The sequence below is a fragment of the Marmota flaviventris genome, chromosome 9, assembly GCF_047511675.1.
Source record: "Marmota flaviventris isolate mMarFla1 chromosome 9, mMarFla1.hap1, whole genome shotgun sequence".
Classification (NCBI taxonomy): Eukaryota; Metazoa; Chordata; class Mammalia; order Rodentia; family Sciuridae; genus Marmota; species Marmota flaviventris.
Window position 1 is genome coordinate 3,421,202 of NC_092506.1, and position 25,368 is coordinate 3,446,569.

The following is a 25,368-nucleotide window of genomic DNA, read 5'->3' on the forward strand; positions in this document are numbered from 1 at the left end:
CGATGCCCAGAGTCAAGTGGAGAACTGGGTTTGGGGGCAGGTCAGAAATGTGCACCTAATGCTTCCAAAGAGAGTGACAGCTGGCAGTGACACTTCGTAAAGGTCATGTCAATCAGGAGCTCTAGGGGAGGAAAGGGCCCAGAATGCCAGGCCCGGGAAGGCGGCTGTTGTGCAAGGAAGCAGTGTGGCGGCCGTGGAGGGCCCGGTGGGCACCCTCCGCTGGGCTCCTGCTGTGGCTTTAAGGTACTGACACCCTCAAGCTGGCGGCCAATCACGAGCCTTCTCCTTGGTGTGTTTTAAAACCACGTTGAGCAGAGGCCCCAGAGGCCTGGAGTTAAGGGATGGTGTTGGTTCAGGAGAGAGGACCCCCAGCAGGCATGACAGTCACAAGGCCAGGCTGAGCTCGTCAGTGGGAGGCAGCAGCCACCCTCCAGCCATTGCTGCTGGGCCAGGGACGGTCCCCTGTGGGCCTGAGTCTCTGCCTGTGACAGGCGCCTCCACATCCCTGCAGGGTTGGAAGGACCAGGAGCAGAGGACCTTGTTCACGACGTCACAAAGACACTCCTCCAGAGATCCGTCTGCCTTCAGAACTCTCCCCGCCGCGTGGTCTTGGGAGGCCTCTCAGGTCCTGGAAAGATCTTTGGGGATGGAGCTTGGGGTTTTTGTTGTTTGGAGACCAGGGATTGAACCCAGGGGCGTATAACCACTGAGCCACGTCCTCAGACCCCCCCTTTTAAAAAATTTTTTAATTTAGAGACAGGGTCCTGCAAGTTGCTTGGGGCTTGCTTCGCTAAGTTGCTGAGGCTGGCTTTGAACTCACAATCCTCCTGCCTCAGCCTCCTGAGCTTCTGGGATGACCCGTGTGGCCGATGCACCTGGCAGAGTTTGTGTTTTTATTTATCAATTAATTACGGTCAGCTACGCAGCTTGGGGCCTGGCGCATACCAGGTGTGTTTGTTGGTTAACTGATAAAGAGTGGGGGCCGTCTCAGGGTCAGAGAGGCCCTGGTTTCCAGACAGGAGACAGCCAGTGTCATTTTAGGTTGCAGGATGTTGGAAAGATTGATAGGCCTCAAAGTGACCTCCTGAGGGGGATTCTGGGCTCTCTGCGGTGCCCTTGGCCCACCGGCCTGGCCGCGACTCCTGCCCTCGCCCCAGCTAACCACGCGTCCCAGCTAGCCACTAATTAGGACTCAGTGCTCCTGTGCAGGGAGGTGACTCAAACACAAGCCACGCGACAGTGGGGAGCCTGAGGCCAGGCCAGCTCTGACCCTCCTCCACGTGACAGAGCCCTGCCTGGCCTCACCTGGGTCCCTGGCAGAACCAGCCCTTCCAGGAGGGGCCCCTGTCTCGGAGCCAAGCCCAGGCATCGGGACGGTGGACGGGCTGCACTGGACCTGCCGTCTCCTTGGCAACGTCCCTCGGAGCCTCAGGTCCTCTGTCTCTTACATGGTGACAGCTCTGCCCTTCTTGGGAGCTCTGGTGGCATTTCAGATCATTCATCCATCATCGTCAGGATGAGTCACTGTGGTCACTTCTGGCCCACAGCGCTGCCCAGCAGCCCTGCAGGTGTGCTGTGCCCCCTCGGTGAGGCCAGACTGGACCACGGTGTTCCTGAGGGACGTGCTCCTCTGAGGACAGCCACGTACCACTAGGTCTCCGCCCACCGGTCCCCCCACTACCGGGTTAGTCCACCATTCAGCACACGCTTAGGGGAAAGCTGGGGACAGGACGCTTCACAGTGGCCAGGCCCCTGCTCTCACCGCCTCCACAGGAAGCCCCTCGGGTGAGTGCCAGGGTGCAGGCTGGCCGGGGCGCTCCGGGGCCCCGCACGGCTCCCCTCACACAGGCCTGAATCGTAGCCAAGAAGTCTTCACGATGTCTCATCACTGTCCTTCCTGTCACCCACCTGAGGTAATCAGCACGAGTGACTGGTGGTGGCCTGGAGTAATGACGCATGGTCCTTACTGCTGCAGTGCGTGCTGGGGACGACCTTTGAGGGGGGCCCTGGGGACCAGCCAGGCTCTCCTCTGCCTTCGGAGCCTGGGCGGGCTGGAGAAGGTGCCTCTCGGGAGGGCAGCCCCTGTGTTTGAGGGTCCCCAGGCCACGGGCCGCTTGGGCATCTGGCCAGGTGGGGGCTGGCAGATGCGGGCCCCGTCACTGCGAGCCGTGGGCACCTGGTCCTCCCGTGCTGTGTGAGTGGCACCGTGGACATCATTGCTGCTTTTTAAAAAATTGCAATAAGTATACAGCTCGTTGCCAGACCTCCTGCTTTTCAAATAACCCGGAAATCCAGGTAATTTTCAACTGTGTAAATTATCTACAACGTAGAATCAGCCATGTCGCTGTGTCACGTGCGCGGTTCAGGGACACGGGGTGTGTTCACGCGGCCATGCAGCCGTCACCGCCGTCCGTCTCTGGATCGTTCCCCTCTTCCCAGGATGAAACTGTGCCGTTAAACCTGCCCACCCCCTGCAGCCCAGCTCCCCGTCCTGCGTCTGCCTGTGTGGTTTTGGTCCTGTTGAGAGTGGCTTGTCGGATTTAGCACGGCGTCCCTGTTGTCCATCCACCCCGGGGCCTGGGTAGAATTCCCTTCCTTTTCAAGGCTGAAGAACCGGCCCCTGCGCAGCTGGACGGCTGTTTGCTTCCTCGAGTGTCTGCTGACGGACGCCCTTCGGACCCAGGCTGCCGTCCACCTAGCCGCACACCCATCCTGCTCCGGGAGGTGGACCTCACGTGGGGTCTGCAGGTCCCGCGCCGCTCCGCCTGTGCCCCTCTGAGCAGCGGCTGTGTTTGGCGGTCCTGCCGTGGGCGCCCCAGTACTGTCAGGAGCGGGTAGCGCAAGCAGGAGGTGGTGAGGAGGCCCTGGGCAGTGGAGCTGCAGGCTCTGGGAGGCCGCTGGCCCTCAGCGGCCTCTGGGCTTCCTTTGCTTTGGGCTCATGTGGCTGGAGGCAGGGCTCGAGGCAGTGGCTCGGATGTTTGTAAAGAAGGTTCCAGCGTCCTGGAGCTGGCCAGGTTTGGTGACATGGAGCCACCTGTTGTCGGGGTGATTTCTGAGGATCTGCTCCCCCCTGGCTGGACAGCTGGTGCACTGACCAGCAAAGACCCGGTGCTGGTGGGGCTGAGGTCCCTTGTTCCTCCGGGTCTGGGACATCTGAGACGAGGTGTGGCTACAGGTCAGAGCAGGTGCACTGGGGATGGCTACTGCCCGTGGCTCTCGTCAGAGACCTGCCTGCGTCCTCAGAGGGACCCGTTGGGATTTCAGCTCCGACCTCAATGTGGATGTCCCTGCCACGGCCAGCCAGCTGTGTCCAGAGCCAGGTGTCCAGCCAGCTAATGTTTTCTTTTCTTCCAAGAATGTCATATTTTCAGTTGAAAAGGCCTTTCATGGGAGACAGGGTGTCACAGAGACCGTGACAGTTTTGAGAGTGGCTGGTAGAGATAGGGGACAGGGGTGGCGCGAGACTCCGTTTCCGGGCACTTTCAGAGTATTTGTGAGGCTGATTTTGAGTCGCCAGATTTCTGCTTGAAAACGGACGACGTGCTTCATTCCTCTTGTAAAATACCAAGGATGGCCCTCGCCAGGCAGCGGGGGGCAGAGCCCCTGTGCCTACGCGGCAGAGAGGTGTTTCTAGGTGTCTTTGTGTCTGTGACTGCAGTTAGGCTGGCACCTCCCTGTCCCGTGGACAGCCAGTGCCACCTGTGTCTTTGATCCAGGGTCGCATCGTTGGCACCAAGGTCGTCCTTTAGGAAGGCCGCGAGGTCTTAAAGCTGACCTGGACCACACTGACCGTACCAGGCAGGACCGGGCAGAACCAGGCAGGCACAGCTAGAGGGTTGCCAGGCGCCTTGTCCTGACCCAGTGTGGCCATGTGGGCAGTGCTGACCCTGGTCCAGGGAACCTTGTCCCACTGGCCCTGAGGACGGGTGAGGAGGAGGTGTGGGGTGCCTGTCCAGGGTCCTCAGCTCTTGCTCTGCACTTGCTTGATTGACACGGGCTGTGCAGAGGGGCCAAGGCAGGGTCTGCTGTGTTTGGCCATTCTAGAATGTTTCCATCCCCTCTAAAGGACACTCTTGCTGTAACCCGGCACCGCCCCCAGCCACCAGCAGCCTCAAGCCCACCTCTGTCCCGGTGTGTCCTTGGGGACAGCACGTGCGGTGCAGCCACTTGGCCTGTGGCTTGGCGTGGGCTCCTCTCCGCAGCACCGTGCTCTCCAGGTTCCGTTGCAGCACAGGTCAGTGCTGCGCCCCTCTTGAGCGATGTCCAGGGTGGGGGCTTGCCTTTGTGCAGCCCTCCGTCCGTGGCGGCTCCTGTGCTTCCCCCCCCCACCGTTGGAAATGCATCTGCCTTTGCAAGATCACCTCGGACGCCGATTGCCACCTCGGACGCCGATTGCCTCCCCGGACCTGGCAGTGACTTGGGAATGTCTCAGGCTCAGCCTCCCACAGCGGCCAGAGGGGTAGGGAGGAAAGAGCCGGGGTACGTGGAAACAGCGGGTACAATAGCACCTGACACTGAGCGTGCTGGTCAGTGTAGACAAGGTTCCGCCTGGTAACAAGCATCCCACACTGCCGGTGGCTTCCGTCCATATGGTGCCTACATCTGTGTGCAGCTGTGGCTTTGGGACAGTTTCATCTCGTCCCAGCGACCAGGTGGAAGGAGATGCTGGCGTTCTCAGGCAGGAAGGGCAGAGGGACGCAGACCTGACCTCAGGGGAAGGGGAGCGCACACTGCTCCCCACAGGGAGACCCCTGCAGAGGGGAGCCCAGGGCTGCCTGGAACCAAGAAAACCTGGGGCTGGGGTGGTAGAGGCTCAGTGGTGAGGCTCGCCCAGCAAGCCAAGGCCCTGCGAGGAGGAAAAACGACACAGAAAGCACTCTGTCAGGGTCAGGCCACATCTGTGTCAATAAAGTTTTATTGGAACACGGCCCCACCCAGACGCTGACAGTGCCTGTGGCTGCTTCTGGGCTGCCCCAGCCGCAGTGAGTAGCGTGACGGAGACCGTGTGTGCTCTCTGCGGGAGCCTGGTCAGCAGCCTCACGGGCATGGTCATTACAGGGGTTGTCCCGTGCCACCGGTGGCTCCTGTTTCTGTGGCCAGTGGGACCTCCTGCCTTAGATGTTGTGGCTGCCAGATTAACGCCTCCCAGGTCTCCACCTAACCCCCCCGTGCCTGGGAACGTGGATGGGACATGACCCCGGGCCCGTCAGGGGGCCAGCAGGGGAGGCAGGGGTGGGGTCTGAGTCAGAGGAGAAGAAAGCCTGGAGGAGCCACGGAGCCACGCTCTGGCCTTGAGGATGGTGGCTCGGCCAGGGGACAGCTCAGCCTCAGGGACCTGGAGGGGGAGACCTTGGAGCCGCAGGGAGGTGCGTGTGACCTGCCCGTGTCGAGGACCCCGCCTCCGGGACTGAGAGCTGCCCCGTGGCCATCTGTGGCAGCAGCCACGGGGCATCACAGCCCTTCCCGGCAGGCCCCAGGACCGTCCTGTTCCAGGCGAGGAAGCCGCCCGCAGAGAGGCTGAGTGAGCCGCGACACAGCCGTGTCCAGACCCCGGAGTCCTCGCCGTCCGCCACGCTCCTCGTGCATCTCTGCAGGGCCTGCCCTCTGGTCACCGCATGGGGACGGCTAGTGAATGGAAGTGTGGCTCAGACTCTGCGTCACTCTGGGGAGACTAAGGAGGTGGCAGGCCCTCTACACACTGTCCTGAGGGTGACATTTCTCTTCCTGTTGACCCACCTGCTCCTCCTGGCCACCTTGCCCTGTCCACAGCTGCCCTGAGTCTGTTGGCTTTGGTCTGCTCCCCACTGCTGCTGCCCCCTGGGAGACGGGGAGTCACTTTTGGGTGACCCCATCCATTCTTCAGAATGTCATCTTCCCACTTGTTTCTCTGGATGGCTTGCTGTGGGGTTGACCGGGCACCTCCTGCCCTCCAAGTTCAGGGTCACCAGCTGGACCTTACTGGCCAGCACTGCCCTCCTCTGTCGATGACCAGGTCTTGCCAGTCTGGTGACCTGTTTCCTCCCTTGGTCCCGTTCTGCCCTGTGGCTCCTGTTGGAGGGAACCAGCTCCTGGTCCTCCTCGCCCCACCAGACCAGCTCTGAAGCAGATGCCTGTCCCCGGAGCCACGTTCTGTCCCCGGAGCCACGTGCTGCCTCAACTCTCCCAGCCCCATTATCCCATGGTCCAGCTGGGAGCAGGTGGGAGACCGCCACATCTTCCGCCCGGGGCCTTTCTGGGGTGAGTTGCCCTGGCAACCGACTCACACTCCCTCGGATGGTCCCCACCAGCCTCCATGCGCCCCGTCTGCCCCTGGAGCCTGGTCTGCTCCTGCAGCATTCGTCTTCCTAGCTGGCTGACCAGCTGCCTCGACATCTGGCCATCACTGTTCTCCCTTCAAACAGACGCGCCTTTCCTGGAGGGGCCCTGAATGGCCGTGGAGGGGGGCTCGGGCTGCTCCACACAGGGGAACAGGTGTGGCGTCCATCTGAGTCTGGGTCGTGCTGTTGGTGGAGTTGAAGGTCTTGTGCAGAGCAGAGTTCTCTAGAGAAACAGACCTGGTGAGGAGCATATGGGTTTATGTGATCATTGACATAAAATAATGACTGGGTTTTAAAGGAAATAAAACATTTCATTCTGAGCCAAAGGAGTGACCGTGGCTGGGGACCCAGCTTCCCGTGGCCTGGGTGGCCTCTCCACGTGGAGGAGGTCATGTGAACTTTCATCACCAGGAGGGGTCATGAGCCGTGCACCGTCCACTCACCTGGGTGGCACCTCGGGCAGGCGGCCCGGCAGAGTGGGGACCTCCCAGCAGGTCCAGGGTCACCCTCACTTCTCCAGCTCTGGGCTGCTGGAGGCTGGGTCTGCCCCGCCTGGTGGCATCCTGAAGGTTTTCCCAGGAGTCTCAAGGACATTAGTCAGATGCAGAGGTCGAGAGTAATTGGCCATTAAAGGGCCTCAGAGCTGAGCTGCGCTTGGTGCTGACCTCTCTCCCCCTCTCCACGGTCACCAGGCTCTCTGCCAAGGGCGGGTGGTCTGCAGCATCCTGGGCACAGACGCGCCTCCTCGGAGGACTTTGCACTCTGCACAGCAGGACGGCGGGACAAGACGGAGGAGAGCGGTGTCTCCTGCCGTTACGGAGGCCAGGCGCCCAGCCAGCAGGGGGAGTGGACAGGTGGGGTCCAGTCCCAGGGCAGGAGAGTGAGTGGCAGCTCAGATGGTCCCCTCCGGCAGGGGGAGCGCTCCCCGCGCCCCGCCCTTTGTTCTCACACCCCAGGGCTGGGGTGGTGGGAGCCCACCAGGTGAAATAGGCCCACACACCGGGGCGGGGCTCGTGTCGGGCACCCAGGGCCCAGGCGAGTGGACCCTTTAAACCAGCCATCCCAGCCTGGAAGGTGGCCTGCCCAGCAAGGCCTCCCTGGCAGGCCCCAGGTCCTGGGATCTTGATGTCCTCTGCTGACCCCTTCCCGCGGTGGCCCGAGTCCCAGGTTCTCTTCCTGGCGCTGACTGTGACCTCTGTCCCCTGCAGACCCTCAGTCCCTGGGCCCACATCCCCCAGGTCCTGGGGCCAGTGGCCATCTGAGGCAGTGAAGCACCTGGGCCTGCAGCCAGAGGGACGGCCTAACAGGAGAGTCCACCTGGGACCCTGGGGGAGGGCCGTTTCAGTGGAATTCAGTCGGCGTTCAGAGACGCGTGTCTGCTTTAACGGCGTGGAGAGAATCGTTCCTGACAGATCATAAGACCCTGTGCCTGGAGCGCTCCTTCTGCGCCTGTGTCTCCTCGTCACGGGCCTTTAGTGTTTGAGCCAGGAAGGTAGCGCAGAGGGGCCTTGGGCAGCCCAGAGCTGCCTGGGACTCCGCTGTCCCAGCTGTGCGTGGCAGGGACCCTCCGCACGGGCTTTCCTTCCTGTAGTGGCTGGTGGAGGGGACCGAGCAGGACGCAGAGGGGCGCCGTGTAGCTGAGAGGGGAGAGTCAGAGGCGTCTGCCCGCCCCTTGGTGGAAGGCCAGGCCTGGAGGCCCTCGGGGAGGACTCCTATTTAGGTTCCGCACCTTGAACTTGCCTCCTCACTGAAGTCCAGGTCCCTGCAGAGAGGCACAGAGCCCGGGCAGCTTGTGTGGTCCTACCCTGGATCAAGCTCGGGGTGAACAGAGCAGCGCCTGCCTCCCGCCACAACTACTTGAGCCACGTGGTGCCCTAATCTTGGGTCCCCTCTGCAATCCACATGGTGCCTCATCCTTTGAATTCCTGTGCCTTTTGGATGACTTTGCTGGCCAGCAGAGTCCCAGGGAGCAGTGGAAGCGCTCTCCGGTGTCCCAGTGCACGAGGGCGGACCCTGGGGTGAAGTGCGTGTGGGGGCTGGGCTGGCTCGGTGGTGAGGGGCCATCTTGGCCCACCAGGGAAGCTGTCTTTATGTCTCATCAGCTCCTGAAGGGGTGCCCTCAGACTCTGGGGAGAACCCCACCCTGCACGTCCCCAGGCGCAGCGCCTCAGGACCCACTAATTCAGTGTCCCCAGCAGCTTTACAGACCAGAGCTGCAGCAGCCCGAGGGGTCGGTGTGGTGATGGGTCATGGGGCTGCTGTGCAATTGCCAGGCAGGGGAGGCGTCCCCCAGGCGTGTTCTCAGAGCCCCCGAGGGCGCGCCTCCTGGGAGCTGGGGGGCTGTTTCAGTGGAATTCAGTCTGGCTGAGCAGGCTCAGAGCTCCGAGGTCCCGGGTTTTTCTACTGGACTTCAAGCCTCTGGCTTTCGCACAGGCTCCTTCAGAAGGGCACCTGCTGTGCTGGGTGCAGTGCACGGGGCGGGTGCAGGGAGAGACTGAAGGAATGTCCCGAGAAGGGCTCAGTTCTTAGGAGGCAGCCTGTTTCCAGGGGCACCTCAGCTGCCAGGGGCCTCGACGCACACAGGGCTTCGTGCGCCTTGGTGGGCAGTCTTTGCAATGAAGACGTATGTTTTTCTGCACTCAGAGTGGACCGCGGCAGGGTATCGTTGAAATATTAGTTCCGCAAGTCGCTGGTGAAATGAGGCGTGCGCATGACGTGCTTCCTCAAGCATGCAGGGCTGCTGCGGGGTCCAGACAGCTACTGCTCTGGGCAGCCTGACCCCCTCGCCCCTGCCCTCGGATGGCTATAGCTGGCCTTGTGCATCCCCCTGCCAGGGGGTGGGGGGAATCTTCCAGGGACTGTCTGTAGGGGGAGGAGGGTGGACCCCCATTTGTGGAGCATTAACTCCTGGGGAATGGCAGTGGGAGGGAGGAGGTTCCCTGGAGGATTGGGAGTCAGTGACGGGCAGAGAACAGAGCCATAGAAGACCATCCAGCTGGCCACGGTGGCTTGTGATCCCAGTGACTCGGAAGGCTGAGGCTAGAGGACCACAAGTTTGAGGCCAGCCTCAGCAACTTAGTAGGCTCCTAAGCAACTCAGGAAGACCCTGTCTCAAAACAAAAAGTAGAAAGACTGGGGTGGGGCTCAGTGGTTAAGCACCCCTGGGTTCAATCCCTGGTACCAAGAAAAGACTGTGGCCTCGGAGCATTGATTCTGGGGGCACGAGCCGGCCTCCGGTGCTGCTGCAGGTGCCACGTGTGTGCAGCCTCCCGTGGGGCAGTGGCTCCAGAGGAAAAGCAGAACAAGGCAGAGAAGCGACACTGAGGCCCCCAGGCAGCCTCTCAGGTGAGAGCTACCGAGTCCTCCAGAACCACAGCGTCACCACACCTGCCCTGGGGTGGCTCTCTGTGTCTCTGCCCCCCCAAAGCCCCTGATAGAACAGGAAAGTGTAGCCCTCCCCGCTCTCCTGGCCGCCCAGCCCAGGCCGTGGGTACGCCTTCCCTTCTTCTCTCTAAAGCAGGCTGCGTCCTGTTAGCAGGAAACAGCGAGCGCGTTCTGGCCTCCGGAAGGTCAGGTCTTGGCCGGATGCGTGCCCCTCGGACTCCTCTGGTTCCCTGGCCTCGCTCAGGCAGCCGCCCTGTGTCCTGGGAACATGCCTGGGGTGCCCGGGGTGCCCGGGGTGCCCGGGCCGCAGCTCCCCAGCTCCTGTCAGGAGAGACCTGCTCTGGGGCCTGACCTCAGTGCAGAGGGTCTGGCCAGTCAGTGCCTGCCCAACCAGAAGAGACCCTTGGGGACCCTGGTAGCATCGCGAGGAGCTGGTGGTGGGAGCGAGGGATACTGACTACAGCATGTCGAAAAGAAAGCCCTTCAGACAGCGCCGGGCCTGCGGGCCTCCCCCGGGGATGCTGGGGCCATGCAGTGGACCTCCTGCCCCCGCCCCGCGGTATCTCCTGGGGTTCTCTGAGAGGTCCCGGGGCAGCAACTGACAGGTCCTCACAGGAGGAGGCTGAGGAGAGGCCTCCTGAGCTGGTCTGGGTCACAGCGGTCCTCCTGGGCGTGAGGCCTCCCGCAGCCCTGCCCGAGACCGTGGTCCAGAGCCAAGGGCACCCTCCCTCCCACAGGCACCTGCAGGGCCCACCTTCTGCCCCGAGGCGGGTGCTTCCTGCCCTCCACCCGGTGATGCTGTGACTCCCTGGTAGGAAACCGCCTGTGGGCTTCGCCTGTTGGGGTCTGGGTGTGGGTGTCCTCTTGTAGGAATAAGAATCTAACAGCTTCATCTCAGGTCGCCGACGTGGGGAGTCACCCCGATTCGCCTGCTCCCTTTTAGCTTTCCTCGTGGTTCTGTGGAACAGAAAGCTTTGTTCTGGATCGTGTTTATCTCCAGTTCTCCAGGCCAGCCTGTCCCCCGCATCCCCAGCTTTGGCCACAGTTGGAGACGCCCACCCTGCACCCTGCTGCTCCTCCTCCTTTGCTCCTGGTCGCTGTCGGCCTTCCATGTTTTACGCGTCATGGTTTTTCCTCTGCTGGAAGAAGTCCTTCAGGATCCAGGTGGCGAGGACTCTCTGCTTTGATTTTGCCCCTGAGTGTCCCCCTCTGGCCTCTCCCTGGTGCAGTACGGACTCTGGAGTGGTGTCCTCCTTTCTCCTAGACAGCTCGCTCTCCAGTGTCCAGGGACTGCGGTGGGTAGACCACAGGCAACGGTGGCTGCTGCCCTCCGTGGAGATCCTCGCCTTGGTTTCCACGTCCCTGAGCCCAGAGGCAGCGAGAGAGCCCGCGCTTCTCTGGCTGACCTTCACAGAACTTCTTGAGCCGTGGGTTTGTGTGGTGGTCAGTTCAGGCTCCATCTCAACTGCCCCTTTAATGCCTTAATTGTAGAGCCTGGAGCCCATGTGGGTGGCCCTTCTGCATCCCCGTTCTCTGGTGACGTTCCCCTCTGGTCAGCCGTCCCCTCCGGTCAGCTGTCCCCTCTGGTCAGCCGTCCCCTCCGGTCAGCCGTCCCCTCTGGTCAGCCGTCCCCTCCAGCCCGCTCTGCCGCCCGCTCATGCCTGGGTCATCCTTGGCCTGCTTCTGTTGGTGGGTTTTTCTCTTTGCCTTTCAACACGTGGGGCTGTCCCTGGGAGGTCGAGCCCTCGCTCAGAGGACGTCGGGCCTGTGTGTGGAGGGACTGCGGAGGCTCCGAGGATGCGGTGTCCCTCGTCTTTCTCCTGCTGGGGACCAGAGCAGGGGCTCTTCCCCTTGACCGAGTCGGAGCCTGAGAGGAGCCCGGCTGCGGTTTGGGAGGACTCCTCTCCCTGTCCCTCTCGCTGGGGTCCAGTCTTGCCCCCTCGCTGGGAGCCAGCGTCTCTCCGTGGCGCGTCCTGAACTCTGGTCCTTATGCCTGGGTTTGGCCTGGACCCCTCCCGGTGGCAGAGTTCACAGCGTCCTGGAAGGGAGAGTGACCGGCCCTTCTTTCCGTCTCCGCCCCTCCCGCCCGGCCAGCCTTGGGCTGAAGGTCTGCGGTCTCTGCCTCTGGAGCCCCAGCGATGGCTGAAGTGTCCCGTGGTTTCTCTGCACCTGGTGTGGGTTGTCCAAGGACCAGTCCTTTCCCGAGTCTGGAAGGCAGTGGGGTCCCAGAGGAGGAGTGGCTTGGGGTGCAGTCTGCCAAGGGCAGCGGTCCCTCAGCCCCGGCACCTCTGCTGGGGGCTCCAGGGTCTCTGACACTGGCCGAGAGGTGTCACCGCTGCCTTGTGTTTTGCTCTCTTCTTGGTGGGAGCATTTTTCTGCCTGGGGTCACTTTGGCCTGTCCTTGTGAACCACCAGGATCTTACTCAGATCATCCCCGTGTAACTTCTGACATGGCCCCGTGGTCGGGGACAATGCCTTCCTTTACGCTGTGACAAGATTTTCATGCTGCTCTGGCAAGTTGGATTTTTTGTTGTTTGGTTTGTCCTTTGTCTCAGACACGGAATCAGCCACATTTCCTGTGACGCCTGGATCCTTCTAGGGGAACCTGTACCCGGGGTCACACGCAAGTGCAGGGACGTATTTTAAAGCTAACTTACATGGTGAGTGTCTTGGTCCATTTTCTGCTGCCATAGCAGAGTACCTGGGACCAGGTCATCCTTAGAGAGCAGAGACTTATCTGTCCAGGGCTCTGGAGGTGTGAAGTTCAAGAGCAGGCCCAGCCCTGGCCGGGACTCCATGCACAGAAGGTGGATGGAAGGCCAGAGAGGGCTGGACTCCTTCTCTAATCACCCCGTCTTGTGGGACAACCCCCCTCCCTGGATAATGGCTTACTCTGTGTCCACGTCTCCTCTGGTCCAACCCCACTCCTAGCACGGGCGTGAAGTGTCCAGTGCAGGAGCTCTGGGGGCCATTGACCAGGCAGTGGGTCCCAGGCGTTGCCTGCTGTCCTGCAGGACGGGTTCCGCTTAGCCTCCTGGTCTCAGGACCCTGCCCCTCAGCAGGCCGCAGCCCTCGGCCCCAGGAGCGGCCCCCTCCCGTGCTTTCCCTCAGTGTCCCCGCGCAGCTTGCTCCGGCCCCGCCGTGTGCCGAGGCGGCCCAGACCCTCACCCACAGCTGTGCCTTGTCATTTGAGAGGATCCCAGGGGGACGTGCCGTCCAGTCGCTGTGATAGGCTGTCGTTTGCTGCCGCCTGGGTGTGTGCCAGCACCCTGGGCACACCCAGACACCTTTCTTTAAACCTGGTTTTGGTGTCAACGGCTGCTTTGGAAGTCTTTAATTCTGGTTTTTAGTTGTGGATGTTTGTTTTATCTTAAGGTTGAGTCTGCAAGACAAGTGCCGTCCTTGGAGGCCCAGCACCCCTGTCCTTGCTCCCTGTTCCCTTCTCTGCTTAGGTGACGTGGAGAGCAGGAGCTGCCGCTTTCTGAGTGCTCCTGGGTCTGGCAGCCTCGCAGAATGCACCAAGGGCCCCGAATGCAGGTCTGCATGTCCCTGTTTACAGTGAGGAAACCGAGGCTCAGACCTGCTAAATGACATGGCCAAAGCCACACACCTGGCAACCTGGGACCCGAGACCCGAAGCCGGCCTTATCCCAGTAGGACCGCTGCGCCAGAACCGGGCTGGGAAACTGCCCGTTGCCTGGCTCTGGTTGGTTGCTCTTGGTCAGTTTTAAAGAGTGTCCGCATTTTAAACCTGAATTTACAGAAGCCGAGGGTGACCGATGGCCCCCAGGGGCTGGGCACAGAGGGTCAGGGGACACAGAATTTCAGCTGTATGGGAGCAGGGGGTTCTCCAGGTGTGGTGCAGCCTGGCGATGGTCCTGATAGCAGCTGTGTCCTCGAGTGCTGGGGTAATGCTCAGGAGGGCTCATCAAACGCAGTAGCCGCAAGGTGACGCGGGAGGGAGCGGGCACCAGCAGCCCTCCCGCCGCCTCTCAAAACACCACGCGCATCGTAAACATGCACAATGTTATCTGTAGCTTTAAAAAATCAGTGGGGGGAAGGAGATCACATAGTTTTTGGTTTCTTTTCCCTGATTTCTCTTTGGCAGGCAATGCCACGTGGCTCCACACCTGGCACAGAGGACACTCAAAGTGTGGGCGGTGGCCTCTGATCCTCCGACTGGGTCTGTCAATCAGGCCTGTGGCTGACTCTTCCGGTGGGCTGCCTGGGCTGTGGCCAGCGCAGAGCCCCCGAGTGGAGCTGCAGGGCCTGTCTGAGCCCCTCCCCGCAGGCAGCCAGAGGCCCCACGTGTGGACGCGTGTCCTCTTGTCGAGGAGCCTGCGTGGCAGCAGCTTAGTGACACACACGTTTCATGGCAATTGCGTGTCTTCCCGGGGCCTGGCGCTCCTGGAACTGTTTCAAGTGTGGGTTGGCTCTTGCCGGTTACCTGGCGGCTCGGCCAGGTGCAGCCTTCATCCTGGGAGTGGGCGTAGGTGTCAGCGTCCACGGGGCCGAGGGCCAGTTTCCTCTGGAGGCAGCTCCCCTGAGCCTTGGCTCTTTTCCCTCTCATTGTCTCACTTTTCCATTGCATAAGATTCAGCTAAGCACCCCTAGCAGTGGCCCCGGGGTGCCAAGGACTCACGCTGAGCCCTGGGCACACGCTGAGCCACTCGGCCCACACACAGGGAGCGAGAGGGGTTTGCTCCTGGAGGCAGGAGGAGGCGCGTCCCAGCCAGGGCCTGCCGGGCTCAGTCTCGTCCTGGGCTCCAGTGGCCGAGGCTCACCTTCCCCGGCTGCTCCCAGGGGCCCTGCAGCCCTGAGCATTTGTGGCCTCTGGTGTGGGGACAGGGCCTGGGGGTGCAGATCTCTGTGCTAACTGTGCAGAGGGCGGGGCCTGGTGCCACGCAGCTGCCAGGTGGGCAGTTACCCGGGCCCCTCCTTCCAGGGATTCACAGTGTTCCAATTCTGGGAAAAATGTCTAAGGCCCACTGGCGGGGGTGGGGGACGCGGTGGATGGCAGGATTTACCTTTCTAGTCACTGCCAGCTTTGCGGTCTGGAAGTGCTGAGAGCTTTCTGTGCCTTTCTCCACATGTGACCACGTGACAGGTCAGTGGTGGGGGCTAATCTGTCCTGCCCTCCCTGTCCAGGTAGTTCCTGGGTCCCTGTCCCCTCCCTAGGTCCGCCCTGGCTCACACCCAACCTGACGTTGCAGAGTTCAAGGGGCTTGGGTCGCCTGGACCCCGTGCTGCCCACCCTGCCCACCACACAGAGGACAGCCAAGGTCATCCGTCCCTGGCATTCACAGGAGGCACGTGGGCTGGTTCACCAGCACTGGAGAGGGGTGGCCGGCCTCCCAGACAGGCCTGGCAGAGTGTGGACACACACCCGGGTCCCCAGGGGACGTCCTGGAGTGAGAGGAGGCGGGGGCGCAACTTCGGAGTTTATGAAAAGAAAGGGACGTTGGGAGCTTGAGTGCCCACAGGCAGAGTCCAGGTGTCCTTGACTTCACAAGGGACAGGGCTCTGCCTGCCAGGCTTCCGAGGGCTGGGGGTCTCCTTCCTCTAAGGCCTGCGCCCAGCTGTCCTCTCAGGTAGGGGGGCTGTGGACTTTAGCTCCTCCCTGGTCTCAGCTGCACCAGGTGACAGTCAGGGACTGGAGGATAGCTAGGGCCTGGTGTCACCGAGCTGGGCCCAGCACCTTCTGAGCCGGTCATCTGGGTCCATCCTGGGCCTGGGGGCAGAGCACCCCCCACATGGGCCCCTAGGTTGGGTGCTAGAACTCCGCTGAGCCCACGCCGATGGCTGTTCTGGGATTACTGTCTCGTGATCTGTCCACAGATGGCACCGAGAATCAGAACCAAGGGATTAAAGGGCTGGGCGGGCTGCAGTTGCTCAGGGATCTGGGTGCACACACCTGCTCACATGGGCAGCCGACGTTGGAGCAGCAGCCGGGCACGTTGGAGACGAGGCTCCCCGTGGCAGCTAAGTGTCCCCTGGGGACCAGGTTCTGTGTTTAAAGGAGGACATCAGTGCTTCCATCTCTCCTGTCGGGACCCGAGGACCAGCTGGCCATGCAGGTGAGGATGCCCGGCGATCCTCCCAAGGCCTTGTCGAGCCCCAGCGGTCAGCTCTACCTGCAGAGCGCTTCCTGGGACGAGGCCCCGCCGCCCTTGGACAGGGGCCTCTGGGGCGAATGGCTCCCTTACCTGGAGGCTCCCTGAGGTCCCTGTCCCTGGGTGTCCTTCCTCTTCACAGCCCCGCAGTTCCTCACCCTAGGCCTCCCCCTCCTGTGGGATGTGTGCTGGGGACTCTCCGTCGTCCCTGGCTAGGGCAGGCCAGGCTCTAGGTCTCCTGGTGACAGGTGGATTGTGTCTAAGGGAGACAGAGCTGGGGTGGGGACTAGCGTGTCAGTGGGGTACTCTGTGCCCGGCTGGATGCTGGGAATGGCTGCTGAACTGACAGGTGGGCGGGGTCCCCTCCAGGCTCCCAGAGAGATGCACAGAGCCACCGGGCTGCCTGGGGCCCTGTCACCTCCCCAGGGCCCCAGAGCCCAGGCAGAATCCTCCACTGCCCGGTGCTGTGTTTGCTGCACCCTGCAAGTTTGTAACATCGGAGGGTGTTTACCACAGAGTGACCACACCCATGGAGCCCACAGAGGGCAGGGCCCGGCTGTCTTCAGAAGGGCCGAGCAGCGGGCACCAGGGACCCTCTTGCCTTGGAAACGGGAGGAGCCAGGAAGAGCCGTGCTGTCACCCACAGATGTGGCAGGCTAGCAGCCACCCCGGATCCTGAGTGCCGGGCCCTTTAGGGTGCTGCCTTGTGGGGTTTTCACGTGAGTCTCAGCAGGTTTTCGAGCCGGCATCCAACTCAGAATCACCCCCCTTAAGCCCCAAATCCTAGGTGGAAACTGTGAGTCCTCTGCGTACATTTTAGTGATTTTAAATTACTTATAGGAACTTTTTAGAGCGTGTTTTTGAGCCTTATCAGACGTGCATATTAGTGGGGTTCACTTGTCTCCACTCATGCAGACAGCACGCACTGATGAAATCCAGCCCCTCCTGCCCTGCCCAGTCCCCAATAACGCTGTTCTGCACACAGGTCGCTTGTTTCAGCTTCTGCCTCTGAGAGCCCTCACGGTGCTTGTCCCCCTGAACCTGAGTCTTTCACTCAGCATCACGTCCTCCATTTCCACCCCTTTGCTGCAAATGGCAGGATTTCATCCTTCTTCAGAGCTGACTAGTACTCCAGTGTGGAGAGACTCCACAGGTCCTTTGTCCCCTCCTCTGTGGACAGCCCCAGGGCCACCCCACATCCTTGCAGTTATGAATAGAGCTGTGATAAGCCCAGTGTGCAGGTGTCTCTCTGGGATGGTGATGTCATTTCCTTTGGTAGATATGATAAAAATGCTCAGCATCAGTAGCCATCAGGAAAATGTGGTTCACACCCCGTTGGAGCGGCCGTCATCAGGACACCACCTGATGCCTGGCGAGGGCTGGAGATGGGGACTCTGAGGCCCCAGAAGCCCCTCTGCCACCTTCTGCTCTCCTTCACTCCACCTGTGGGTTCTGAGAAGCCCGGTCCCCGTCCACAGGCTCCCCGGCAACGCGCACGTGTTTTGACTCAGTTCTGCTCCTGAAGATATCGAAATGCAATTCTACCTTATTGAATCGTGAGGAATGTCGTTCTCGTGTGTCCCGTGCATTGCAGCAGCTGCAGGCCGCTGGGAATCCGCGTGTGCTGGGGGCTGGGGTTAGGGTGCGTGAAGGAGGACAGGGAGCCGACTCTCGTAACAGGCAGTGTCTCTGCCGGCTCTGGGACTGACCACAGCGCTGTCTTCTCTCTGAAGGACAGGGCCTAGCCTGCGTCCATTCGCAGACTCCCCGCAGGCGGGTGGGGCGCGGGAGGGGAGGGGGCTGGAACAAGGGCTCTGGCTCCCTTTGCTGGGGTTCGGGTGGGATCACCTGAATCCAGGACTTGGCCTGGAGGCCTCTAGCTCCGTTCCCTGAGCTTGGCAAGACTGCGGGGCTGAGAAACAAGACCGTTTCCTCAGGCGATCTCCGCCTCGCAGACGACACCCCTCGGTTCACGTTTCAGAAGTGCGTCCCCAGTGTGCCGCGATTTCAAATCAGACATTGGGTTTCTTGGAGACGCTGACCGGGTACGGGCCCTCCCCTAGCACCGGACGAGGCGCTTTCTTCACAGCTGGGTTACTGCACAACTTCCCTTTAGCTCACGTGATTTGATTTGTTAAACGTCCTCCGCATCAGTGGGTAAAGCGAACCATCCTATGCGTATGTGAGGTAACCTGGTGAGGATGGTATTGCCCCGATCCCCGATTTCTGTTATCCACAGGAACCTCTGCAAGATAGCAAATGGAAGATTCCATAAGTGAACAAGTCACGTGTTTTCCCAGCGTTCTGTCCTGTGTGTTCTGCCCTGGACCAGAATCACCCTGGGCAGCGGATCCATACTGTATATGTTACCTGCCCAGTGGTTGCTTTGTACCTGTCTGCGCCTGGTGCTGTGTTTGGGTGACCCCCAGTTTTACTGACTGGCTCCAAATGCAAGAATGGTGGCCATTCCGACATGCCGAAGAGACCCGCACGGGGCCAAGGCGAATGCTCTCTGTGCATTCACAGGGTTTGGGTTTCAGGTGTCCCCTCGGGTGGGAACATGTCCGAAAGGATAAGGAGGAACAGCCACCACCCACGAGAACCCATCTCTACTCCTGCCTCTCATCTCTGGGGCAGGAACGGGTCTCCGAGTGAGGGAGGTGCCTCCTCGTGGCCTGCCTGGGCACCTGGGGCTCGGGGCGGGTCCTTAGCTGCCGCCTCCCTGAGCTGGCGCTTCGGTTCTTGGTGTGAGTCCCAGGGTCGCTGCTTTTTCAAACTTCTGGGACAGTTGGAAGTGAATTTTATTTTAACGACAGCAACGATGAGGTCATGAAGGACAGAGGGCAAAGGAAGCTTAAAACCGCCCATTTCACTCCCCCAATGGCCAGCTGTAAGAGACAGGCTCCGCCCAGTGCTGGGAACAGTGACCGGAACAGGCCAGGGCTCGTGGGCATTCCGCCAGCACCCTGCGCAGGGAGCAGGGGGCAGCTGGACGGTGTGACGCACACCCTGTGCCCGGCCCTGGCCCGTGGGAGCTGGCCCAGCGAGGCAGAGGCAAGCACGTGCCAGGAGAGGGCACACAACGCGGCTTCCCCCGTCACGGCCCCAGGTCCAGGCAGAAGGGGCAGCTCAGCCAGGCACGGCACACAGTGGGACTTCGGCACACAGGGAAACGCTGAAGCCTGCCGTAGCGCTGTGTGTCTCTGGAAAAGGGCAGAAGCCATACAGGAGCCTGTGAAGTGACTTCCCCTGGGCCACTCTCAGCAAACGGGACCAGTGAGTGTGGTGACAGAGGTCGGGCGTTTGTCCCTGGGAGCCAGGAAGTGGCCAGCAGGGCAGGGGAGCTCCCCGGGGGTGGGGGGGTGCTCTTGCTTGCGGTTGGCATGAAGGAGGGGCGGGTCCTGGCCGTCAGAACTCGTCTCACGGTGCACGTTTCCACCCAAATTAAAACAACGCAGAGTCGCGGAACAAGGCCTCAGCTGCAGAGCTGGAGTGTCTTGGAGGGTGAGCGGGGCGCGTGCTGGTGTTCCGCTGGTGACCTAGGGCAGATCTGAGTTTTGGGGAGGGGAGCTCGCCAGACTCAGGTGCACAAGCCTCACCAACTGCACCTGGACAGCCAGCCGGGCGCCCTCTTGAACTTCACCACCCCTCCCCACCCTCTGGGTGTGTGGAGTTTTTCATGACAAAATCTTGGGGGAAGGGGAGGGGGCAGTGTCAGCAGCTTCTTGTGCCGGCCCCCTCCGCCCCCACTCCCTGGAAGCAGGCTCACTGGGGTGGGGGGTGCAGGCCTGGCGTTTTCTAGGACCCTACGTGTCCAGGAGGAAGAGGGGGGTCCTCTCTACTCTCGTGCAGAGCAGGTTGTCCTGGGCTGAACTCTGCCCCCTGACCCCTGGACCCTCAGAATGTGACTGCAGCCGGAGGCAGTGTCTTCTAAAGGCAATTAGGCTAAAACAGGGTCACTAGGTGGCCCCACTCCATGTGGCCGTGTCCTTGTAAGGTCAGGACAGACCCGAGGACCACATGGGGATGCGGGAGAAGCCACCTTGGCGAGCGGAGGAGGGAGTCCTCGGGAGGAGCCGGGCAGGGGCTGGTGCTGTTGAAGCCCCAGGGTGGCCCTGTGTCAGGTGGCCGTAGCGAGCTAACACACTCCGTCGCTGGGTGCTCAGTTCCTGCGTCTCAGTCAGATGTCGGCATTCGCTGCCTCTTTGTGCACAGGGCGGTGGCACTCGGCCTGTGGGGCCGCAGGCGTCTGTGGTGACAGCCCTGGAGGCACACGTGCAGCCCCTGCCCTGGCTTCGGAGCTGAGTGGACCCTGGAGACCTCACTTTCCTGAGTTCCGGAAGCTTCTTCCTCCTCTGCAGGCCGCGAGGGACAGTCCAGGTGTACCCGGCGCTTGGCTGTGTGCACCTGTCAAGCGATCGGGAGCTGCATCTGGTGGCCAGCTTGCTCGCACCGCATGCAGGTTCAGCCTGCAGGGCCAGGCTCGGAACTTCTGTCCCCCGAGTCCCAGCTTCAGCCAGAGTGGGGACGCCTCCGCCCTCTGGCTCACGCCTCTGTATCTCGGGTCCACCTGAGCCGCTCTGTAGACCTTTCTCAGCAGATGTTGGAGAATTGCTGGCTTTCTACCGAGAGTTCTGGGACAAAAGGTGCCCTTCAAAGCCATTGTTTTTGAGACGCTCACATTTTATTGGCAAATTCATCTGGGAAAGGGAAGACGCAGTGGGTGGATGTGAGACGATCGCGTCCGTCCTCCCGTGCTGGCTGGACTTCAGGCCTCTCTGGTGTCTGTCAGGGCGCTCTTCCCCTTGATAGCCATTAACATTTTCCCAACAGAACAGAGGGTGCTGGGTCTGGACGCCCCTTCTAAGGGCAGGGGCAAGGAGGTGGCCATCCCAGCTGGAGAGTTCCCTGCCTGGCCCTTCCCCCTGTGGCTGGCAGCAGAGCCACTGGAGGGAGAGTAGACCAGCTGGACCATTGTCTAGTCATACAACAGGAGTCGCCTGAGGGGCCAGGGTGACCCTGGGGTCCTGCGGCCACTAGTCCTTGCAGTGTTGCCTGAATAATTTCAGGGCGTGGCACATAGGAGTAGGCACAGTTTATTAGGAGAGCTGGGAAAGGGGAGGGGTACGCAAGGCTGACGGGGAGAGAGTGGGTCCTCTCAGAGCCTCTCTTCTGCCTCCTGTTTTATTGGGGGTCCCAGGAAGGTTCCAGAGTTCCGTCCAGGTCCACCTTTCACCTTTGATTGACAGCAGGATTGCGTCAGATGTCCCAGTCCCCTGGCCTTTCTCCAGGGAGGGGAGGTTGAGTGTCATAATGACGTGCTGCAGATCCAAGGTAACCCTGGTCCGGTCGCCTGTTCTAACTAGGACTTGTTCTCACAGATTCTGTGGTTGGAGCTTTGCTTCTGATTCTCCCACCTCCCGGAGTCCTGGAGTCTGTCTGTTTAAAGGCCACAGAAGTCCCCCTGGAGGTGATTTGTGTCCCGTGGGCAGGCAGGAGCCTTGGCCCTGTGGTCCAGGCTGTTTGCTGACAACGGAGCACAGCCTATTGACAGAGCCAGCAGGGCCCGGGGGGCCTCTGGTAAACTGGTGTTTAAAAGAAAGCGTGTGGGGCTCGGCCCAGTGGCCCAGTCTGTAACACCCACAGTGGCCCAGTCCGTAACACCCACAGTGGCCCAGTCTGCAGCGAGTCCCCTTGACCTCACGTTCCCGTGGCTCACGGCTGCCGGGTTCCACCAGTCTGACTTTGCCTGTTGACCGGTGAGGGGGCTCTGAATGATATCCCAGTGCTGACTTCTGGGGCAGCGTGACAGCTCCCTTGGGATCAGGAGTGACCCAGAGTGGACGGTGCCCAGCACCCGTGGAAGGTGCCTGACCTGTTCTGATCCGGCCTTCGCCCGCTGCATGGTGCACAGCTGAGGAGTGCGGGCTCTGGAGCTCAGCTGAAACCCAGACCAAGGTGTAGCCTTCGGGGTTCCATCCAATCCTGGGTGCAGAGGGACAGAGAGCCTGCTGCTCCCTGCTGTGACCAGGGGAAGGTGCCAGAAGTGTGTCTCCCCGCTGCCCTGAGGTCCTGGTGTACGGGAGCTGGTGTGGGCTGCTGGAAGACGGGAGGAGACGTGGAGGAGACAGCTGAGCCCCCTCAGCCCAGCCAGCCCTCTAGGACGGTGCAGTCACCCAGGCAAAAGGGCGGCCGTCCTCAGGACCAGGTGCCACTCAGTTCCAAGTGCCGTGAGCAGTCTCGTCCTGCCTTGGGTTAGTTCAGGACCCCCGGCAGAGGCCAAAGCCTGCGATGCTCACCTGTACTTAGAATGGCGTCGTATTCACACATGACCACCGCCCACTCCTCCTGGCTCCTCGCCACTCAGGTGACTCTTAACACCTGCGCAAGGCCGTGCTCTGTAAACCATGGTCCTACTGTTCTGTGGAGGGGATAATGGCAGGGAATGCGCCCCCGTGCAGCTGAGCCGCTTTTTCTGACTGTTGTTGACTGCACTGAAGGCCAGGGGGGCAGAGGGCTGCCTCTAACTAGTGGACGCTGTAGCCGACAGGGTTTATTTTATTCCTTTCCATTAAACTTTATTCCTGGTCTATTAAACTTCATTACAAAGTCAGGATGATTGTATCTGTCCTGTTTGATAAAACATTTATCAAAATTGATGTCAGATGCAGCAACTATCAAAGATGATTGTGTACGTTTCCCCTTTTGTTCTGTCAATGATGTGGATCGTATTGATCGATCCTGTTTTATTCCTGAAATAATCCCACCCAGCAAGGGAGTCAGCTCCACGTGGAGATTCCTGCATTGGGTCCGCTGATAGTGAGTGGCTGGGTGCCCCTGGGCCACCTGCTCTCTGCCTGCCGTAGCGAGGCCCTGCAGACCGGGCGGCTTCAGCAGTAGACGTTGGTCTTCTCCCCGTTTGGGAGGCTGGGAGTCGGGGCCAGGGCCCATCCTGGTCTGTTTCTGGCTGGGGCTCTTCCTGACTGGACAGTGGCCTTCACGCCGTGTCCTCACATGTACAGAGCGAGCGAAGCGGTTCCCTCCTGTCTCTCCCTGAGGGGCGCTAACCCCTGCCGACCTCACCTACCCTGATGTGCTGCCAGGCCCCTCCAGATGCGCCCCAGCGGCTCAGACTCCAACAAACGACGCCAAGGAACACAGTTTGGCCCATGGCGATCCGTCCTCTGCCCCCCAAATTCCCACGCCCTTGAATGCAACATCGCCAGCCCCAGAGCCTTCACCGCTCGGCCCTGAGTGTCAAGTTCACAGACTCAGCTGAAGATCGTCCTCCACCCGGCTCAGGCTCGAGGCCCAGTTCTTCCTGAGGCGAGATTCCCTGCAGGGAAACTTCCAGCAAGCCCCGCGGGACAGACACGGGACAGTCCCGATCCAGGAGGGGCACGAGCACAGCGAGAGGGGCCCCGGGCTCCAGGCAGTCAGAGCCAGCAGGGCTGCGCCAGCCTCCTCCGCGGCCCTCATGGAACAGAGGCCGAGCCTTCTCGGGTCCTCCCAGTCCACCTCCCTCTCCACCTTGCTGCTCCTCAACGTGTTGTCTAGAATCTTCTCAGCTCAATAGTCCCTGTTGGCACTTGCTGCCACCAGCCCCGGAACCCAGTTAGACAGGTCCTTTGTCACCCTACGCGGACCCCACTCCCCATTCCCACAGCGGCTCCCCACTTCCAGCTGGGCTCTTCCTGGAATGACTAACGTCCCTATTTCTAGAGGCACCTTCAGACTTCCAGCCCACCCCCCGTCCAGCCCCAAGGCGGGCTCCACGTGTCTGGATGCTCGTTACAGCAGCACAACACTGCTGGCACTGATTGCTGTGTTCGTGGGGCCTCTCCAGAGAGACCAGCATGACCCACGCACACACGCACACACATGTACCTGCATGTCCACACACGTGCAGACAGTCCGCAGCTTGTAATGGTTTTCCCTGTGCTGTGGTGTAGCCAGCTATGATTCAGTGGACACCGTACCTCAGACTTTGACTGTCCGTCTTTCCTGGCTGGCCGTGCTCCCCGGTGCTCTTTTGCAATGCTAACAGTGATGGTGAGCAGCAGGGTCCCGGCAGCCTGCGATGGCGGCAATGACCACTAATGCCGTGGCCTCAGGTGTGATGCGTGGGAGTCAGCTGTAGGCAGTGCGTTTCCACCTCCAGGGTCTTAGCTCACCATGTGCTTATTGACACAGAAGCCCTTGGAGTCAAGGGGCCTCCCCGTGGGCGAGCGTGTGCAGGACCAAGAGGTCCTGTGAGGCCTTGGCTCGTGGGATCGTGGGGCCGGCAAGTCTGCGTCTGAGCCACCGGAAACTCAGGCAAGAGCAGAAGCTGCAGACGGAGGCCCCTTACCCCCGGGAAGCCCCGCGTAGCTCCTAAGGCCTGTGCAGATTGCGAAGGCTGCCCACACCACCACCTGGGGCAGCCTGTTGTCGATGTGTGTGTCCCGGCTGGTGTCCTGTGCCTGCTGGCCTGGCACCCAGGGTCCCCTTGGACACCGTGAGCTTGCCCGTATGATCTCTGGAACTTCGCAGGGGTTCCTTCTGATGCACCCCTGGGTGTGCACACACCTGGGGCAGGGGATTCACTCAGCTGGAGACACTTGCACTTGGCTGGCCGTTCTGCAGCCGTGGGCACTGGCAGGGCCAAGCGTGGGCAGGCAGGCCATCTGGGAGCACAGGAGGCAGTTCCTGGTGGGGGTCCAGGCTCTGGCCTGCTGACTTCTCCACTGCTGGTCAGATGACCTCCCTGTCTGCCTCTGGGTCAGTCACGCTCACTCCCATGGTCCTAGTGAATGACAACACCGTCATCACCAAGTGACCAGGAGGCTGGGACGAGCTCTGGGTGCTGGGCAGGTGGGAGCGTGCGGGTCAGCAGCAGCCTGGAGAGCTCTGTGGGCCCCCTGTCCTGGGCCTCCCTTGATATGAAGCCTGTGAACCCCCCGTTGTGCCGCTGGCCCTGACCTCATGTGGCTTCCACTTGCAGGTGGCGATCATCGCGGGCAACTTCGAGCTGGCAGAATACATCAAGAACCACAGGGAGACGGACGTCGGTGAGTAGGCACGTTGGGTCCAGCAGGGAGACTCGAGCCGGCTCCGACGCCCTCCTGGGATGGTGCAGAGCTGGGAGCAGCTCTGCGTGGACAGCCTCCCCCACTCTGGCCCTGTGTGTCCCTAGCTTGCAGCAGAGAGGCCAAAGGAGACCCTAGACACTGGGCCACCTGATACGTACCACCTGCTTCTCAGGAGGAGACACTGGTGTCTGGGTCTAGGACTCCCCACCTGATCAGGTCTCTCATTCCCCCAAGTGTTGAAAACCGACACATACCACCGTGCACGTGTCCACACTGCAGGGCACACGGCCCGGGGTGCTCCCTCGTGTGCGTGGTTGGCCTGGGTGCTACGTGGCTCCACCAGTGGGACCAACGTGCCTCTGTGCAGGAGGTGTCGATGGCAGGTGTTGCGCTGAGCAGGTGGGGCCTGGGAGATCCTGAAGCTTCCTCGAATCTTTGCTGGGAGCCTGACACTGCTCTAAAGATCAAAGTCATAAAAATCTAA

At 61.1% G+C, this 25,368-nt stretch overlaps 1 protein-coding gene across 1 annotated transcript in view; it reads left to right on the forward strand.

The window, feature by feature from the left end:
• The window catches only part of Shank2 (SH3 and multiple ankyrin repeat domains 2), a 341,817-nt gene that overhangs the window by 61,928 nt on the left and 254,521 nt on the right, over positions 1–25,368 (forward strand). The window contains exon 9 of the mRNA XM_071615968.1: positions 24,797–24,863. Coding sequence (XP_071472069.1) covers positions 24,797–24,863 — 67 coding nt within the window. The remainder of the gene's footprint in view (positions 1–24,796; positions 24,864–25,368) is intronic.